General features: G+C 43.9%; 5 protein-coding genes across 13 annotated transcripts; all 5 read right to left on the reverse strand.

Moving 5' to 3' along the window:
• Positions 1-3,118: 3,118 nt before the first annotated feature.
• LOC113564048 lies at positions 3,119-3,782 on the reverse strand. The gene is made up of 4 exons (XM_026978373.1): positions 3,687-3,782; positions 3,443-3,506; positions 3,314-3,379; positions 3,119-3,250 (listed from the first exon to the last, which is right to left on the reverse strand). The coding sequence occupies exons 1-4, from the start codon at positions 3,761-3,763 to the stop codon at positions 3,119-3,121; spliced, it is 339 nt and encodes a 112-aa protein (XP_026834174.1). The 5' UTR covers positions 3,764-3,782.
• Positions 3,781-5,124, reverse strand: LOC113564134. Of its 5 annotated transcripts, XM_026979439.1 has the most exons (8): positions 5,057-5,124; positions 4,889-4,990; positions 4,747-4,831; positions 4,604-4,689; positions 4,513-4,545; positions 4,005-4,137; positions 3,877-3,909; positions 3,781-3,818 (listed from the first exon to the last, which is right to left on the reverse strand). In XM_026979439.1, the coding sequence occupies exons 1-8, from the start codon at positions 5,070-5,072 to the stop codon at positions 3,812-3,814; spliced, it is 495 nt and encodes a 164-aa protein (XP_026835240.1). In that variant the 5' UTR covers positions 5,073-5,124; the 3' UTR covers positions 3,781-3,811. The 5 variants fall into 5 exon arrangements, with proteins under 5 accessions (XP_026835240.1, XP_026835242.1, XP_026835244.1 ...); XM_026979441.1 differs by lacking the exons at positions 4,889-4,990; positions 5,057-5,124 and having other exon boundaries at positions 4,751-4,822; XM_026979440.1 differs by lacking the exons at positions 3,781-3,818; positions 3,877-3,909; positions 4,005-4,137 and adding an exon at positions 4,327-4,455.
• Positions 5,125-9,489: 4,365 nt separating this feature from the next.
• LOC113564049 lies at positions 9,490-10,153 on the reverse strand. The gene is made up of 4 exons (XM_026978375.1): positions 10,058-10,153; positions 9,814-9,877; positions 9,685-9,750; positions 9,490-9,621 (listed from the first exon to the last, which is right to left on the reverse strand). The coding sequence occupies exons 1-4, from the start codon at positions 10,132-10,134 to the stop codon at positions 9,490-9,492; spliced, it is 339 nt and encodes a 112-aa protein (XP_026834176.1). The 5' UTR covers positions 10,135-10,153.
• Positions 10,152-11,495, reverse strand: LOC26526114. 5 transcript variants are annotated; one of them, XM_026979444.1, is made up of 8 exons: positions 11,428-11,495; positions 11,260-11,361; positions 11,118-11,202; positions 10,975-11,060; positions 10,884-10,916; positions 10,376-10,508; positions 10,248-10,280; positions 10,152-10,189 (listed from the first exon to the last, which is right to left on the reverse strand). In XM_026979444.1, exons 1-8 carry the CDS (start codon positions 11,441-11,443, stop codon positions 10,183-10,185), a joined length of 495 nt encoding a protein of 164 aa, XP_026835245.1. In that variant the 5' UTR covers positions 11,444-11,495; the 3' UTR covers positions 10,152-10,182. The 5 variants fall into 5 exon arrangements, with proteins under 5 accessions (XP_026835245.1, XP_026835247.1, XP_026835249.1 ...); XM_026979446.1 differs by lacking the exons at positions 11,260-11,361; positions 11,428-11,495 and having other exon boundaries at positions 11,122-11,193; XM_026979445.1 differs by lacking the exons at positions 10,152-10,189; positions 10,248-10,280; positions 10,376-10,508 and adding an exon at positions 10,698-10,826.
• A 4,476-nt stretch (positions 11,496-15,971) lies between these two features.
• Positions 15,972-17,893, reverse strand: LOC113564050. The gene is made up of 7 exons (XM_026978379.1): positions 17,827-17,893; positions 17,680-17,765; positions 17,589-17,621; positions 17,399-17,531; positions 16,296-16,359; positions 16,167-16,232; positions 15,972-16,103 (listed from the first exon to the last, which is right to left on the reverse strand). Exons 1-7 carry the CDS (start codon positions 17,862-17,864, stop codon positions 15,972-15,974), a joined length of 552 nt encoding a protein of 183 aa, XP_026834180.1. The 5' UTR covers positions 17,865-17,893.
• Positions 17,894-20,095: the final 2,202 nt, after the last annotated feature.

A 20,095-nucleotide genomic window follows, 5' to 3' on the forward strand; every position in this document is an offset into this window, starting at 1 on the left:
AAAACACCCACACCACCAAAGAAAGCTGCAGCAACAATTAAAAGGAGAAGCGGTGCTATAAACTGGAGAGAGAGGAATTTCGCCACAGCCAAATCAAATAGGAGACAGGGAGGCGATTAAAAAACGGAGACGACACAACTTGAGGACCCGCTACAAATTAAAAGCCAGGGTATTTATACCTATACGTATCGACCTTAAAATTTTAAAAATTTAAAAAAAAAGAAAAACCATGTCAAATTTCACACTTCCTGACCATTTATCTGACGACGAGATCATCTCAATCATCTCGTCCATGTCAGACGACTCTGTAGTAAGCGTCAGCAATTCTCTACTAGACAGATTGATCGCGCGGTCAGGGAAAAATATAATTAAAAACGTAATATACCCTCCCAAAACTGCCATAAAAACTGCCAATTCCCCTACACATAAGGGGAAAGAGAGTGAGAACACCCAGAATGCCCAAGCAAACCCCCTCTCGCACACCAATACCAATGCAGACACCATTGGCGCCAAAGGTGGCGTCTCTTTGCTTTCCCCTCTTCACACAGGCATGGGGAACGATCTCTCCACAGTAACCCATACTAAGGCTACTGTTCCCACTGCCGTGGATGATTCTCGAAGAGAGAATCAAACAGAAATTGCCCCACACACTAACACAGCCGCAGCAACGAATACGGACGCAGACGACAAAGGCAACTCCAATGACAACGCTTTGGAGATTTTCCCCACACTGCCACAAAGAGAAAACAGCTTGGAGAATAACCTCAGCACCTCCACCAAGATCGGTGCCCACGACACTTCTCCCCTCTCTCACTCACACATACACACAAACAAGGCTACCAACTCAAACCCAGGCAGCCGCTCTATTTTTCCCTCTCTTAAATACACGGACTCACACAATAATAAAGCAAATGAAACTGACATCGGGAAAAAAATCTCCCCACATACAAACACAGATAAATGCAGCGACACTAATCAAGGGGATATCCAACAAACTCGTAACTATTATTTGCTGAATTCAAATCCCAAACCGGACCTATCTAAACCTACTCTAAAAAAGAAACCCACACAGCCTGCTGAAATTTCCGGGAAAGCAGCAGTTTCCCCCCCCCAAAAAAGGCTTCCTCCTACCCACTCGGCCCAGGTTAACTCTAAACTTAACATTAACTCAAAGCCCAAAATTAACCCCACGCCTACGGCTGAAAATCAGCCACCAACCCGCACCCCCAAACGACCAGCAACCAGAAGGGGCCTATTTATTCAAACACCCACGAACACTGACGAGCAGCCCAGGAGTTTTTCTGAAGTCGTATCCGGTACCAAACAAGGTGTAATGCCACACACCGGCAAAACACCTCTGAAGAAAACTCCCGGGAAAAGGACAAACGGGGACCTCGACTGTTCAGCTTTTAAAACGCCTAATAAAAGGGCCCGCGGACCTGCTACTACCATGTCTGCTAGCAGATCCCCCCCCCTCACCACACCCGTTTTTAAAAGCAAAACAGCGAAAACAATAGTCAAGGAAACTAGACCCAAAACTGCACACCCACCCACCGCACCCATACGCCAAAAGGTCGCCCCCACCTGCAACCCACAAGCGCCTGTTGGGAGCATACCCCCACCCACCCAGCGCCCTACCGACAGCCTGCCCCCCTGGCAAGTAGTGCCCCGCAGCAGACGCCCACCCCCCCTCCTAGTTGACAATGTCAACGAAATATTGCCGTTGCTGGAAAAACTTAACTACACAGCAGGAGTGTCCAGCTTCACAACTAAATCGACGACAGGAAACGGCATCCGAATTCAAGCCAAAGACATGGAAGCCCACAACAAAATTAAAGATATCCTAACATCGAGCGGCATCCCCTCCCACACAAATCAGGCTAAGTCTGAGAGAGGCTTCAGAGTGGTCATCAGGCACCTCCACCACTCCACCCCCTGCCAATGGATAGTCGGCGAGCTCCAAAAGCTCGGCTTCCAGACCATCTTCGCCAAAAACATGCTAAACCCAGCTACAGGAGGCCCAATGAAAATCTTCGAGGCGGAGATCTCTTTCACCATCGACGGCAGCCACAAAAAGATCCTCACGTTAAGACAACTCGGCGGGCAGAAGATCGAGGTCGAGCGCAAAAATAGGACAAGGGAGCCGGTTCAGTGCTTCAATTGCCAGGGTTTCAGGCACGCCAGAAACTCCTGCATGAAGCCGCCAAGATGCATGAAATGCGCCGGGCACCATTTGTCCAATCAATGCACCAAGCCCAGATCCACCCCCGCATCATGCGCAAATTGTTCAGGCGAACATATAAGCGCCTACAAAGGCTGCCCCACCTACAAGGCGGAAAAAAGAAAGCTGGCTGTAAATAACATTGATTTCAATAAAATAAGAACAATCAAGGATGCAGCAAGAAATGTAAATGAACGACAGGTCCCGACATCTCGAAAAAATTTCCCAAGACTGCCCTACAGCACAGATTTCAGCAGCAAATCACCTACATTTACACGCCAGGAAGCCTCAAGTCGAGAAAGGAGTAACCCTTTCGACGCTAGAAACAAGGACGCGAGGTCCTTCCAGCCCAGGACCTCCTCACACGACGCGGCTATACGAAAAAGGATAAATAGGTGGCGAAAAAGCACCGGCAAAGGGTCAAAAAAAGACAACTCAAAACCGCAACAGTCAAACAGGAACAAAAACGCAGCCAGCAGACACTTGGCTAAATTCCAAGAGAACTTACAAAAACAAACACCCCCCAGTCGAAAAAGGCCACCCACAACCAGCCTAGCTGCTAGAGCCCTATTAAAACCCAGAGGCACAGCAGAAGCTACAAACACCCCCTCCCCCACCCCCATGGACGCGCAATCATATATGCAAGCAAGCCTTGCTGACAACTCATACTCCAATTTAGCATGTCGAGTAGAAAACCTAGAAACGAAATTAAACAAACTGACGGACATTCTAACCAAATTATTGGAGGTCCAAACAAACACTAATAATTAAATAATAACAATTAATAATTATTTAACACAGATCTTTAATCAAATTAAATTCATAGACAAAGGAAGGGTATATCACATATTAAAACATACAAAACTCATAAAATATACAAAACTTATAAAATAAAACTTAAAATATAAATTGTCCAGACGATCGAGACTGCTGCTCCACTTCCACTCGACACCGAGACATAAAAGACAAGGCTCTAGCCCGGCCCTGCTTCTCCAAGATTGGGCATCTAGACTGCAGCAGCCTGTAAACCTAAAACAAACAAATAAAATAAATTAGCAAAGATACAAAGATCACACAAAATAACATTCTTACCCTTCCCTCTCCATTGCCAAAGAAGCTGTGAATCAAGCAGCCAACCTCCAACTCGTTCCAATAGACCTGAAAACAAAGAAAATAAAAATTAAATATTATTCAGAACACCCGAAACTTCAAAATCCTTACCTGTAACCCCTGCCGTAAGACTCCTAAATTACATCCTGGCGTCTCACACCTCGCTCCTGTGGACCTGAAAAGAAAAGAAAATTTAAATTAATCCAAATTAAAAACAGCCGGAAAATTAAGGGGGCTCTTCTGTAAATCGACGCAAGACACTCCGGAGGGTTCTAAACCAACCCTGCAGCTGAGTCTTGAGACGACAAAATAACTCTGACTACTGCCATGTAATTGCAGATACTTTACTACTCACACTGAAAGTGGAGCTCCTACTGCAGATGTGTTCGCCGGGCCCTGCTCGATCACACCGCTGCATCCTGGCGACAACATGCTGCAAAGGACCCACTCAGGCCGAGCTCCCTGCCACAGGACGGATATCTAAAATCTAGAAAAAATAATAATTAAATTAGTAACAAATTAATTGAAAAATAACAGCCACTTACCCAAGTCCAAATTCATCTCTAGCTCCCGTTGACCTGAAAATAAAGAAAAATATTAAATTAAAATGCACACACTAAAATTGGAGCACCCACGGCTACTGCCATGCAAATGCAGACATTTTACTACTCACACTGAAAGTAGAGCTTCCACTGCAGATGTGTTCGCCGGGCCCTGCTCGATCACACCGCTGCATCCTGGCGACTGCATGCTGCAAAGGATCCACTTAGGCCGAGCTTCCTGCCACAGGACGGATATTTGAAAACCTAGAAAAAAAAATATTCAAATTAGTAGCAAATTAATTGAAAAATAACAGCCACTTACCCAAGTCCAATATCATCTCTAGCTCCTGTTGACCTGAAAATAAAGAAAAATATTAAATTAAAACACTCACACTAAAATTGGAGCACCCACGACTACTGCCATGTAAAAGCAGAAAGTTTACTACTCACACTGAAAGTGGAGCTCCTGCTGCAGATATGTTCGCCGGGCCCTGCTCGATCATACCGCTGCATCCTGGCGATAACATATTGCAAAGGACCCACTTAGGCCGAGTTTCTTGCCACAGGACTTATATTGAAAACCTAGAAAAAAAATATTCAAATTAGTAGCAAATTAATTGAAAAATAACAGCCACTTACCCAAGTCCAATACCATCTCTAGCTCCTGTTGACCTGTAAATAAAGAAAAATATTAAATTAAAAATACTCACACTAAAATTGGAGCACCCACGGCACGATCTGATTGCTGGGCTCTGCTCGATTCGTCGTAGCATCCTGGCGACAGCTTCCTGCAGGGGGTACACCCAGGACGCAAAGCTGAAATTAACAGACAACATTAAATCAAAATTTGCATATTGAAATTGTAGCACCTACGCACGATCTGCTTGCTGGGCTCTGCTCGATCCGTCGTAGCATCCTGGCGACAGCTTCCTGCAAGGGGCACACCCAGGACGCAATGCTGAAATTAACAGACACACATTAAACTAAAATACGCACATTGAACTTGAGCTCCTACCGCACGATCTGCTCACCGGGCTCTGCTCGACTCGTCGCAGCATCCTGGCGACAGTCTCCTGCAAAGAGCTCACCCTGAACGCACTCTCTGCCATGACGAGGACTGAAAGATAAGGAAAAACAAATCAAATCAGTCAACAAACAAATTAAATACACATTAGTCACTTACTTAATCTTAATATCATCCTTTCCACGACTTTGGACGATGCGACGACTACATTCCTACGCACTGACACAGCTTGCTAAAAAAGAACGAAAAATTAAACAAGCAAAACACCTGCATATAATATTATATATATTTATTTACTCACCCAATTTTGTATGAATGCATTTCATATCCTGTCGACGAGACGGCCACGACAATTTATTCCTGGCCTGGTGGCTCCAAGTAACTGCTCCAGCAGCGGCGCCCACTCAAGGCAGCGGCCCAGAGGCACCCAGATGACTCACTGTGGGGAGACGTATCCCCACCCACATGAACCGCCAGAAACACCGATGACCCTCAGTTTGCCGGAGGCGGCAACCCATGGCAAGGAACCGGGCCATCCAGCGCTGCTGAGACGACCCACGACCTCGGAACCAGGGCCCCGAGGCTCCAAGAAGCCACTTCAGGCGAAGTGGAACTGGACGCGGAACCCCGGACTCACCCAAGGACTGACGGATGCGTAGGAAGCAGCTGTTTTTCTTCCGGCGATGACCCAGGAATCCACCAGCGACACGGCGCTCCCGTCCTTCAGGCGGGGGTACCTGAAATTATAAAGTAAAAATACAATTGTTAAATCTTTGCAAACACTTTGCACAACTCAAAATGTAAACAAACAAACAAACATATGTTAATGTTACCTACTCACGCCAATGTACAAAGAAAATACTAACCTAGTATACTTACCTTTTACTAACATTATTGTCCATTTCCAAAACTCACCTCCACAATGTTAAACTCAAAAATGTAAATTCTTGTACCTATATATTGCATATCTATGTAATCAAAGGCAAATAAATTGTGGAAACGGTTCAGAATATTTCTGATTCTGCTCCGTCCCTCCACCATGCAAAGTAAAACCATGCAAAGTAAATAAGTTAATTAAATATAAATAAATAAATTATAAATAAATAAATAAATAAATTTATTAATAAATAAATTAATAAATAATTAAATAAACAAATAAATTAAATAAATTAAATAAATAAAAATAAAATTGAAAAACAGTCTAAGCAAATCACAAAGTTTACATATACTAACCGGAGAATCATTTAAACAATTAAAACAGACAATCTAACGCAAAAGAAATAAAACCGCGAAATCTCGGCATCATCCACACAAACAAAAGAAAGCTGCAGCATAATTAAAAGGAAAAGAGGTGCTATAAAAAAGTTGAGAACAGCCAAGGCAACATACAAAGCAAATGCAACTAAAGTGAAGTAACAATTAAACATAAATAAAAGACACTCACACGCAAAAGAACTTAAACCGCGAAAACTCGGCATCACCCACACCACCAAAGAAAGCTGCAGCAACAATTAAAAGGAGAAGCGGTGCTATAAACTGGAGAGAGAGGAATTTCGCCACAGCCAAATCAAATAGGAGACAGGGAGGCGATTAAAAAACGGAGACGACACAACTTGAGGACCCGCTACAAATTAAAAGCCAGGGTATTTATACCTATACGTATCGACCTTAAAATTTTAAAAATTTAAAAAAAAAGAAAAACCATGTCAAATTTCACACTTCCTGACCATTTATCTGACGACGAGATCATCTCAATCATCTCGTCCATGTCAGACGACTCTGTAGTAAGCGTCAGCAATTCTCTACTAGACAGATTGATCGCGCGGTCAGGGAAAAATATAATTAAAAACGTAATATACCCTCCCAAAACTGCCATAAAAACTGCCAATTCCCCTACACATAAGGGGAAAGAGAGTGAGAACACCCAGAATGCCCAAGCAAACCCCCTCTCGCACACCAATACCAATGCAGACACCATTGGCGCCAAAGGTGGCGTCTCTTTGCTTTCCCCTCTTCACACAGGCATGGGGAACGATCTCTCCACAGTAACCCATACTAAGGCTACTGTTCCCACTGCCGTGGATGATTCTCGAAGAGAGAATCAAACAGAAATTGCCCCACACACTAACACAGCCGCAGCAACGAATACGGACGCAGACGACAAAGGCAACTCCAATGACAACGCTTTGGAGATTTTCCCCACACTGCCACAAAGAGAAAACAGCTTGGAGAATAACCTCAGCACCTCCACCAAGATCGGTGCCCACGACACTTCTCCCCTCTCTCACTCACACATACACACAAACAAGGCTACCAACTCAAACCCAGGCAGCCGCTCTATTTTTCCCTCTCTTAAATACACGGACTCACACAATAATAAAGCAAATGAAACTGACATCGGGAAAAAAATCTCCCCACATACAAACACAGATAAATGCAGCGACACTAATCAAGGGGATATCCAACAAACTCGTAACTATTATTTGCTGAATTCAAATCCCAAACCGGACCTATCTAAACCTACTCTAAAAAAGAAACCCACACAGCCTGCTGAAATTTCCGGGAAAGCAGCAGTTTCCCCCCCCCAAAAAAGGCTTCCTCCTACCCACTCGGCCCAGGTTAACTCTAAACTTAACATTAACTCAAAGCCCAAAATTAACCCCACGCCTACGGCTGAAAATCAGCCACCAACCCGCACCCCCAAACGACCAGCAACCAGAAGGGGCCTATTTATTCAAACACCCACGAACACTGACGAGCAGCCCAGGAGTTTTTCTGAAGTCGTATCCGGTACCAAACAAGGTGTAATGCCACACACCGGCAAAACACCTCTGAAGAAAACTCCCGGGAAAAGGACAAACGGGGACCTCGACTGTTCAGCTTTTAAAACGCCTAATAAAAGGGCCCGCGGACCTGCTACTACCATGTCTGCTAGCAGATCCCCCCCCCTCACCACACCCGTTTTTAAAAGCAAAACAGCGAAAACAATAGTCAAGGAAACTAGACCCAAAACTGCACACCCACCCACCGCACCCATACGCCAAAAGGTCGCCCCCACCTGCAACCCACAAGCGCCTGTTGGGAGCATACCCCCACCCACCCAGCGCCCTACCGACAGCCTGCCCCCCTGGCAAGTAGTGCCCCGCAGCAGACGCCCACCCCCCCTCCTAGTTGACAATGTCAACGAAATATTGCCGTTGCTGGAAAAACTTAACTACACAGCAGGAGTGTCCAGCTTCACAACTAAATCGACGACAGGAAACGGCATCCGAATTCAAGCCAAAGACATGGAAGCCCACAACAAAATTAAAGATATCCTAACATCGAGCGGCATCCCCTCCCACACAAATCAGGCTAAGTCTGAGAGAGGCTTCAGAGTGGTCATCAGGCACCTCCACCACTCCACCCCCTGCCAATGGATAGTCGGCGAGCTCCAAAAGCTCGGCTTCCAGACCATCTTCGCCAAAAACATGCTAAACCCAGCTACAGGAGGCCCAATGAAAATCTTCGAGGCGGAGATCTCTTTCACCATCGACGGCAGCCACAAAAAGATCCTCACGTTAAGACAACTCGGCGGGCAGAAGATCGAGGTCGAGCGCAAAAATAGGACAAGGGAGCCGGTTCAGTGCTTCAATTGCCAGGGTTTCAGGCACGCCAGAAACTCCTGCATGAAGCCGCCAAGATGCATGAAATGCGCCGGGCACCATTTGTCCAATCAATGCACCAAGCCCAGATCCACCCCCGCATCATGCGCAAATTGTTCAGGCGAACATATAAGCGCCTACAAAGGCTGCCCCACCTACAAGGCGGAAAAAAGAAAGCTGGCTGTAAATAACATTGATTTCAATAAAATAAGAACAATCAAGGATGCAGCAAGAAATGTAAATGAACGACAGGTCCCGACATCTCGAAAAAATTTCCCAAGACTGCCCTACAGCACAGATTTCAGCAGCAAATCACCTACATTTACACGCCAGGAAGCCTCAAGTCGAGAAAGGAGTAACCCTTTCGACGCTAGAAACAAGGACGCGAGGTCCTTCCAGCCCAGGACCTCCTCACACGACGCGGCTATACGAAAAAGGATAAATAGGTGGCGAAAAAGCACCGGCAAAGGGTCAAAAAAAGACAACTCAAAACCGCAACAGTCAAACAGGAACAAAAACGCAGCCAGCAGACACTTGGCTAAATTCCAAGAGAACTTACAAAAACAAACACCCCCCAGTCGAAAAAGGCCACCCACAACCAGCCTAGCTGCTAGAGCCCTATTAAAACCCAGAGGCACAGCAGAAGCTACAAACACCCCCTCCCCCACCCCCATGGACGCGCAATCATATATGCAAGCAAGCCTTGCTGACAACTCATACTCCAATTTAGCATGTCGAGTAGAAAACCTAGAAACGAAATTAAACAAACTGACGGACATTCTAACCAAATTATTGGAGGTCCAAACAAACACTAATAATTAAATAATAACAATTAATAATTATTTAACACAGATCTTTAATCAAATTAAATTCATAGACAAAGGAAGGGTATATCACATATTAAAACATACAAAACTCATAAAATATACAAAACTTATAAAATAAAACTTAAAATATAAATTGTCCAGACGATCGAGACTGCTGCTCCACTTCCACTCGACACCGAGACATAAAAGACAAGGCTCTAGCCCGGCCCTGCTTCTCCAAGATTGGGCATCTAGACTGCAGCAGCCTGTAAACCTAAAACAAACAAATAAAATAAATTAGCAAAGATACAAAGATCACACAAAATAACATTCTTACCCTTCCCTCTCCATTGCCAAAGAAGCTGTGAATCAAGCAGCCAACCTCCAACTCGTTCCAATAGACCTGAAAACAAAGAAAATAAAAATTAAATATTATTCAGAACACCCGAAACTTCAAAATCCTTACCTGTAACCCCTGCCGTAAGACTCCTAAATTACATCCTGGCGTCTCACACCTCGCTCCTGTGGACCTGAAAAGAAAAGAAAATTTAAATTAATCCAAATTAAAAACAGCCGGAAAATTAAGGGGGCTCTTCTGTAAATCGACGCAAGACACTCCGGAGGGTTCTAAACCAACCCTGCAGCTGAGTCTTGAGACGACAAAATAACTCTGACTACTGCCATGTAATTGCAGATACTTTACTACTCACACTGAAAGTGGAGCTCCTACTGCAGATGTGTTCGCCGGGCCCTGCTCGATCACACCGCTGCATCCTGGCGACAACATGCTGCAAAGGACCCACTCAGGCCGAGCTCCCTGCCACAGGACGGATATCTAAAATCTAGAAAAAATAATAATTAAATTAGTAACAAATTAATTGAAAAATAACAGCCACTTACCCAAGTCCAAATTCATCTCTAGCTCCCGTTGACCTGAAAATAAAGAAAAATATTAAATTAAAATGCACACACTAAAATTGGAGCACCCACGGCTACTGCCATGCAAATGCAGACATTTTACTACTCACACTGAAAGTAGAGCTTCCACTGCAGATGTGTTCGCCGGGCCCTGCTCGATCACACCGCTGCATCCTGGCGACTGCATGCTGCAAAGGATCCACTTAGGCCGAGCTTCCTGCCACAGGACGGATATTTGAAAACCTAGAAAAAAAAATATTCAAATTAGTAGCAAATTAATTGAAAAATAACAGCCACTTACCCAAGTCCAATATCATCTCTAGCTCCTGTTGACCTGAAAATAAAGAAAAATATTAAATTAAAACACTCACACTAAAATTGGAGCACCCACGACTACTGCCATGTAAAAGCAGAAAGTTTACTACTCACACTGAAAGTGGAGCTCCTGCTGCAGATATGTTCGCCGGGCCCTGCTCGATCATACCGCTGCATCCTGGCGATAACATATTGCAAAGGACCCACTTAGGCCGAGTTTCTTGCCACAGGACTTATATTGAAAACCTAGAAAAAAAATATTCAAATTAGTAGCAAATTAATTGAAAAATAACAGCCACTTACCCAAGTCCAATACCATCTCTAGCTCCTGTTGACCTGTAAATAAAGAAAAATATTAAATTAAAAATACTCACACTAAAATTGGAGCACCCACGGCACGATCTGATTGCTGGGCTCTGCTCGATTCGTCGTAGCATCCTGGCGACAGCTTCCTGCAGGGGGTACACCCAGGACGCAAAGCTGAAATTAACAGACAACATTAAATCAAAATTTGCATATTGAAATTGTAGCACCTACGCACGATCTGCTTGCTGGGCTCTGCTCGATCCGTCGTAGCATCCTGGCGACAGCTTCCTGCAAGGGGCACACCCAGGACGCAATGCTGAAATTAACAGACACACATTAAACTAAAATACGCACATTGAACTTGAGCTCCTACCGCACGATCTGCTCACCGGGCTCTGCTCGACTCGTCGCAGCATCCTGGCGACAGTCTCCTGCAAAGAGCTCACCCTGAACGCACTCTCTGCCATGACGAGGACTGAAAGATAAGGAAAAACAAATCAAATCAGTCAACAAACAAATTAAATACACATTAGTCACTTACTTAATCTTAATATCATCCTTTCCACGACTTTGGACGATGCGACGACTACATTCCTACGCACTGACACAGCTTGCTAAAAAAGAACGAAAAATTAAACAAGCAAAACACCTGCATATAATATTATATATATTTATTTACTCACCCAATTTTGTATGAATGCATTTCATATCCTGTCGACGAGACGGCCACGACAATTTATTCCTGGCCTGGTGGCTCCAAGTAACTGCTCCAGCAGCGGCGCCCACTCAAGGCAGCGGCCCAGAGGCACCCAGATGACTCACTGTGGGGAGACGTATCCCCACCCACATGAACCGCCAGAAACACCGATGACCCTCAGTTTGCCGGAGGCGGCAACCCATGGCAAGGAACCGGGCCATCCAGCGCTGCTGAGACGACCCACGACCTCGGAACCAGGGCCCCGAGGCTCCAAGAAGCCACTTCAGGCGAAGTGGAACTGGACGCGGAACCCCGGACTCACCCAAGGACTGACGGATGCGTAGGAAGCAGCTGTTTTTCTTCCGGCGATGACCCAGGAATCCACCAGCGACACGGCGCTCCCGTCCTTCAGGCGGGGGTACCTGAAATTATAAAGTAAAAATACAATTGTTAAATCTTTGCAAACACTTTGCACAACTCAAAATGTAAACAAACAAACAAACATATGTTAATGTTACCTACTCACGCCAATGTACAAAGAAAATACTAACCTAGTATACTTACCTTTTACTAACATTATTGTCCATTTCCAAAACTCACCTCCACAATGTTAAACTCAAAAATGTAAATTCTTGTACCTATATATTGCATATCTATGTAATCAAAGGCAAATAAATTGTGGAAACGGTTCAGAATATTTCTGATTCTGCTCCGTCCCTCCACCATGCAAAGTAAAAAAAAAAAAGGATTCTGCTCCGTCCCTCCACCATGCAAAGTAAAAAAAACCTCCACCATGCAAAGTAAAAAGTTAACTAAGTTGATTAAATTTAAATAAATAAAATATAAATAAATAAATAAAATATAAATAAATAAATAAATAAATTTATTAATAAATAAATTAATAAATAATTAAATTAACAAGTGGATTAAATAAATTAAATAAATAAATATAAAAGTGAAGAACAGTCTTGCAAATCACAAAGCTTACATATACTAATCGGAGAATCATTTAAACAATTGAACAAACACTCAACGCAAAGGAAACAAACCGCGAAACCTCGGCATCACACATACATACAAAGAAAGCTGCAGCATAACTATAAGGTGCAAAGGTGCTATAAAAAAGCTGAGAACTGCCATGGCTATTCACAAAGCGAATGTATCTAAAGTGAAGAATCAAACATAAATAAATTAAACATAATAAAATTAAATTAAACATAAATAAAAGACACTCACACGCAAAAGAACTAAAACCGCGAAAACTCGGCATCACCCACACCACCAAAGAAAGCTGCAGCAACAACCAAAAGGAGAAGAGGTGCTATAAACTGGAGAGAGAGGAAAACTGCCAGCAGCCAAATCAAGGAGAAAACAGGGAGGCGAATAAAAACGGAGACGACACAACTTGAGAATCCGCAACAAATTAAAAGCCAGGGTATTTATACCTACATGTATCGATTTTTAAAATTTTAAAATTTAAAAAAAAAAAAAGAAAAACCATGTCAAATTTCACACTTCCTGACCATTTGTCTGACGACGAGATCATCTCAATTATCTCGTCCATGTCAGACGACTCTGTAGTAAGCGTCAGCAATTCTCTACTAGACAGATTGATCGCGCGGTCAGGGAAAAATATAATTAAAAACGTAATATACCCTCCCAAAACTGCCATAAAATCTGCCAATTCCCCTACACATAAGGGGAAAGAGAGTGAGAACACCCAGAATGCCCAAGCAAACCCCCTCTCGCACACCAATACCAATGCAGACACCATTGGCGCCAAAGGTGGCGTCTCTTTGCTTTCCCCTCTTCACACAGGCATGGGGAACGATCTCTCCACAGTAACCCACACTAAGGCTACTGTTCCCACTGCCGTAGAAGATGCCCAAAGAGAGAATCAAACAGAAATTGCCCCACACACTAACACAGCCGCAGCAACGAATACGGACGCAGACGACAAAGGCAACTCCAATGACAACGCTTTGGAGATTTTCCCCACACTGCCACAAAGAGAAAACAGCATGGAGAAAAATCTCAGCACCTCCACCAAGATCGGTGCCCACGACACCTCTCCCCTCTCTCACCCACACATACACACAAACAAGGCTACCAACTCAAACCCAGGCAGCCGCTCTATTTTTCCCTCTCTTAAATACACAGTCTCACACAATAATAAAGCAAATGCAACTGACACCGGGAAAAAAATCTCCCCACATACAAACACAGATAAATGCAGCGACATAAATCAAGGGGATATCCAACAAACTCGCAACTATTATTTGCTGAACTCAAATCCCAAACCGGACATATCTAAACCTACTATAAAAAAGAAACCCACACAGCCTGCTGAAACTTCCGGGAAGGCAGCAGTTTCCCCCCCCCCAAAAAGGCTTCCTCCCACCCACTCGGCCCAGGTTAACTCTAAACTTAACATTAACTCAAAGCACAAAATTAACCCCACGCCTACGGCTGAAAATCAGCCACCAACCCGCACCCCCAAACGACCAGCAACCAGAAGGGGCCTATTTATTCAAACACCCACGAACACTGACGAGCAGCCCAGGAGTTTTTCTGAAGTCGTATCCGGGACCAAACAAGGTGTAATGTCACACACCGGCAAAACACCTCTGAAGAAAACTCCCGGGAAAAGGACAAACGGGGACCTCGACTGTTCAACTTTTAAAACGCCTAATAAAAGGGCCTGCGGACCTGCTACTACCATGTCTGCTAGCAGATCCCCCCCCCTCACCATACCCGTTCTTAAAAGCAAAACAGCGAAAACAATAGTCAAGGAAACTAGACCCAAAACTGCACACCCACCCACCACACCCATATGCCATAAGGTCGCCCCCACCTGCAACCCACTAGCGCCTGCTGGGAGCATACCCCCACCCACCCAGCGCCCTACCGACAGCCTGCCCCCCTGGCAAGTAGTGCCCCGCAGCAGACGCCCACCCCCCCTCCTAGTCGACAATGTCAACGAAATATTGCCGTTGCTGGAAAAGCTTAACTACACAGCAGGAGTGTCCAGCTTTACAACTAAATCGACGACAGGAAACGGCATCCGAATTCAAGCCAAAGACATGGAAGCCCACAACAAAATCAAAGATATCCTAACTTCGAGCGGCATCCCCTCCCACACAAATCAGGCTAAGTCTGAGAGAGGCTTCAGAGTGGTCATCAGGCACCTCCACCACTCCACCCCCTGCCAATGGATAGTCGGCGAGCTCCAAAAGCTCGGCTTCCAGACCATCTTCGCCAAAAACATGCTAAACCCAGTTACAGGAGGCCCAATGAAAATCTTCGAGGCGGAGATCTCTTTCACCATCGACGGCAGCCACAAAAAGATCCTCACGTTAAGACAACTTGGCGGGCAGAAGATCGAGGTGGAGCGCAAAAATAGGACAAGGGAGCCGGTTCAGTGCTTCAATTGCCAGGGCTTTAGGCACGCCAGAAACTCCTGCATGAAGCCGCCAAGATGCATGAAATGCGCCGGGCACCACTTGTCCAACCAATGCACCAAGCCCAGATCCACCCCCGCATCATGCGCAAATTGTTCAGGCGAACATATAAGCGCCTACAAAGGCTGCCCCACCTACAAGGCGGAAAAAAGAAAGCTGGCTGTAAATAACATTGATTTCAATAAAATAAGAACAATCAAGGATGCAGCAAGAAATGTAAATGAACGACAGGTCCCGACATCTCGAAAAAATTTCCCAAGACTGCCCTACAGCACAGCTTTCAGCAGCAAATCACCTACATCTACACGCCAGGAAGCCTCAAGACGAGAAAGGCGTAACCCTTTCGACGCTAGAAACAAGGACGCGAGGTCCTTCCAGCCCAGGACCTCCTCACACGACGCGGCTATACGAAAAAGGATAAATAGGTGGCGAAAAAGCACCGGCAAAGGGTCAAAAAAAGACAACTCAAAACCGCAACAGTCAAACAGGAACAAAAACGCAGCCAGCAGACACTTGGCTAAATTCCAAGAGAACCTACAAAAACAAACACCCCCCAGTCGAAAAAGTCCACCCACAACCAGCCTAGCTGCTAGAGCCCTATTAAAACCCAGAGGCACAGCAGAAGCTACAAACACCCCCTCCCCCACCCCCATGGACGCGCAATCATTTATGCAAGCAAGCCTTGCTGACAACTCATACTCCAATTTAGCAAGTCGAGTAGAAAACCTAGAAACGAAATTAAACAAACTGACGGACATTCTAACCAAGCTATTGGAGGTCCAAACAAACACTAATAATTAAATAATAACAATTAATAATTATTTAACAAAGATCTTTAATCAAATTAAATTCATAGACAAAGGAAGGGTATATCACATATTAAAACATACAAAACTTATAAAACATACAAAACTTATAAAATAAAACTTAAAATATAAATTGTCCAGACGATCGAGACTGCTGCTCCACTTCCACTCGACACCGAGACATAAAAGACAAGGCTCTAGCCCGGCCCTGCTTCTCCAAGATTGGGCATCTAGACTGCAGCAGCCTGTAAACCTAAAACAAACAAATAAAATAAATTAGCAAAGATACAAAGATCACACAAAATAACATTCTTACCCTTCCCTCTCCATTGCCAAAGAAGCTGTGAATCAAGCAGCCAACCTCCAACTCGTTCCAATAGACCTGAAAACAAAGAAAATAAAAATTAAATATTATTCAGAACACCCGAAACTTCAAAATCCTTACCTGTAACCCCTGCCGTAAGACTCCTAAATTACATCCTGGCGTCTCACCCCTCGCTCCTGTGGACCTGAAAAGAAAAGGAAAATTTAAATTAATTCAAATTAAAAACAGCCGGAAAATTAAGGGGGCTCTCTGTAAATCGACGCAAGACACTCCGGAGGGTTCTAAACCAACCCTGCAGCTGAGTCTTGAGACGACAAAATAACTCTGACTACTGCCATGAAATTGCAGATACTTTACTACTCACACTGAAAGTGGAGCTCCTACTGCAGATGTGATCGCCGGGCCCTGCTCGATCACACCGCTGCATCCTGGCGACAACATGCTGCAAAGGACCCACTCAGGCCGAGCTCCCTGCCACAGGACGGATATCTAAAATCTAGAAAAAATAATAATTAAATTAATAACAAATTAATTGAAAAATAACAGCCACTTACCCAAGTCCAAATTCATCTCTAGCTCCCGTTGACCTGAAAATAAAGAAAAATATTAAATTAAAATACTCACACTAAAATTGGAGCACCCACGGCTACTGCCATGCAAATGCAGACATTTTACTACTCACACTGAAAGTGAAGCTCCTGCTGCAGATATGTTCGCCGGGCCCTGCTCGATCATACCGCTGCATCCAGGCGATAACATATTGCAAAGGACCCACTTAGGCCGAGTTTCTTGCCACAGGACTGATATTGAAAACCTAGAAAAAAAAATATTCAAATTAGTAGCAAATTAATTGAAAAATAACAGCCACTTACCCAAGTCTAATATCACCTCTAGCTCCTGTTGACCTGAAAATAAAGAAAAATATTAAATGAAATACTCACCAAAATAGCAGCCACCCATCCTGCAACCCCCCGCCCTGTTACCTGAAAAGAAAATAAAATAAATTAAAATCCAAATTAAGACACCTGCAAAATAAAGGGCGCCCTGCTGCAAAACTCAAATTAGTAACAAATTAATTAAAAATAACAGCCACTTACCCAAGTCCAATTTCATCTCTAGCTCCTGTTGACCTAAAATAAAGAAAAATATTAAATTAAAATACTCACTCTAAACTGGAGCACCCACGACTACTGCCATGCAAATGCAGACACTTTACTACTCACACTGAAAGTGGAGCTCCTACTGCAGATGTGTTCGCCGGGCCCTGCTCGACCACACCGCTGCATCCTGGCGACTGCATGCTGCAAAGGACCCACTTAGGCCGAGCTTCCTGCCACAGGACGGATATTTGAAAACCTAGAAAAAAAATATTCAAATTAGTAGCAAATTAATTGAAAAATAACAGCCACTTACCCAAGTCCAATACCATCTCTAGCTCCTGTTGACCTGTAAATAAAGAAAAATATTAAATTAAAAATACTCACACTAAAATTGGAGCACCCACTGCACGATCTGCTTGCTGGGCTCTGCTCGATTCGTCGTAGTATCCTGGCGACAGCTTCCTGCATGGGGTACACCCAGGACGCAAAGCTGAAATTAACAGACAACATTAAATCAAAATTTGCATATTGAAATTGTAGCACCTACGCACGATCTGCTTGCTGGGCTCTGCTCGATCCGTCGTAGCATCCTGGCGACAGCTTCCTGCAAGGGGCACACCCAGGTCGCAATGCTGAAATTAACAGACACACATTAAACTAAAATACGCACATTGAACTTGAGCTCCTACCGCACGATCTGCTCACCGGGCTCTGCTCGATTCGTCGCAGCATCCTGGCGACAGTTTCCTGCAAAGAGCTCACCCTGAACGCACTCTCTGCCATGACGAGGACTGAAAGATAAGGAAAAATACAACTCAAATCAGTCAACAATTAACTAAATACATATTAGTCACTTACCTAATCTTAAAATCATCCTTTCCACGACTTTGGACGATGCGACGATTAAATTCCTACGCACTGACACAGCTTGCTAAAAAAGAACGAAAAATTAAAACAAGCAAAACACCTGCATATAATATTATATATATTTATATACTCACCCAATTTTGTATGAATGTATTTCATATCCTGTCGACGAGACGACCACGACAATTTATTCCTGGCCTGGTGGCTCCAAGCAACTGCTCCAGCAGCGGCGCCCACTCAATGCAGCGGCCCAGAGGCACCCAGATGACTCACTGTGGGGAGCCGTATCCCCACCCGCAGGCACCGCCAGCAACCCCGACGACCCTCAGGTTGCCGGAGGCGGCAACCCACGGCAAGGAACCAGGCCATCCAGTGCTGCTGAGACGACCCACGACCTCGGAACCAGGGCCCCGAGGCTCCAAGAAGCCACTTCAGGCGAAGTGGAACTGGACGCGGAACTCCGGACTTACCCAAGGACTGACGGATGCGTGGGAGACAGCCTTTTTCTTCCGGCGATGACCCAGGAATCCACCAGCGACACGGCGCTCCCGTCCTTCAGGCGGGGGTACCTGAAATTAAATTCAAAAACACAATTGTTAAAATTTTGTAAATGCTTTGCAAAACTCAATATGTAAACAAACAAACATACATATGTTAATGTTACCAACTCATGCCATGTACAAAGAAAATACTAACCTAGTATACTTACCTTTTACTAACATTATTGTCCATTTCCAAAACTCACCTCCACAATGTTAAACTCAAAAATGTAAATTCTTGTACCTATATATTGCATATCTATGTAATCAAAGGCAAATAAATTGTGGAAACGGTTCAGAATATTTCTGATTCTGCTCCGTCCCTCCACCATGCAAAGTATAAACCTCCACCATGCAAAGTAAAAAGTTAACTAAGTTGATTAAATTTAAATAAATAAAATATAAATAAATAAATAAAATATAAATAAATAAATAAATAAATTTATTAATAAATAAATTAATAAATAATTAAATTAACAAGTGGATTAAATAAATTAAATAAATAAATATAAAAGTGAAGAACAGTCTTGCAAATCACAAAGCTTACATATACTAATCGGAGAATCATTTAAACAATTGAACAAACACTCAACGCAAAGGAAACAAACCGCGAAACCTCGGCATCACACATACATACAAAGAAAGCTGCAGCATAACTATAAGGTGCAAAGGTGCTATAAAAAAGCTGAGAACTGCCATGGCTATTCACAAAGCGAATGTATCTAAAGTGAAGAATCAAACATAAATAAATTAAACATAATAAAATTAAATTAAACATAAATAAAAGACACTCACACGCAAAAGAACTAAAACCGCGAAAACTCGGCATCACCCACACCACCAAAGAAAGCTGCAGCAACAACCAAAAGGAGAAGAGGTGCTATAAACTGGAGAGAGAGGAAAACTGCCAGCAGCCAAATCAAGGAGAAAACAGGGAGGCGAATAAAAACGGAGACGACACAACTTGAGAATCCGCAACAAATTAAAAGCCAGGGTATTTATACCTACATGTATCGATTTTTAAAATTTTAAAATTTAAAAAAAAAAAAAGAAAAACCATGTCAAATTTCACACTTCCTGACCATTTGTCTGACGACGAGATCATCTCAATTATCTCGTCCATGTCAGACGACTCTGTAGTAAGCGTCAGCAATTCTCTACTAGACAGATTGATCGCGCGGTCAGGGAAAAATATAATTAAAAACGTAATATACCCTCCCAAAACTGCCATAAAATCTGCCAATTCCCCTACACATAAGGGGAAAGAGAGTGAGAACACCCAGAATGCCCAAGCAAACCCCCTCTCGCACACCAATACCAATGCAGACACCATTGGCGCCAAAGGTGGCGTCTCTTTGCTTTCCCCTCTTCACACAGGCATGGGGAACGATCTCTCCACAGTAACCCACACTAA

This window comes from Drosophila erecta, unplaced genomic scaffold, assembly GCF_003286155.1.
Source record: "Drosophila erecta strain 14021-0224.00,06,07 unplaced genomic scaffold, DereRS2 tig00000055-arrow-pilon, whole genome shotgun sequence".
NCBI lineage: Eukaryota > Metazoa > Arthropoda > Insecta > Diptera > Drosophilidae > Drosophila > Drosophila erecta.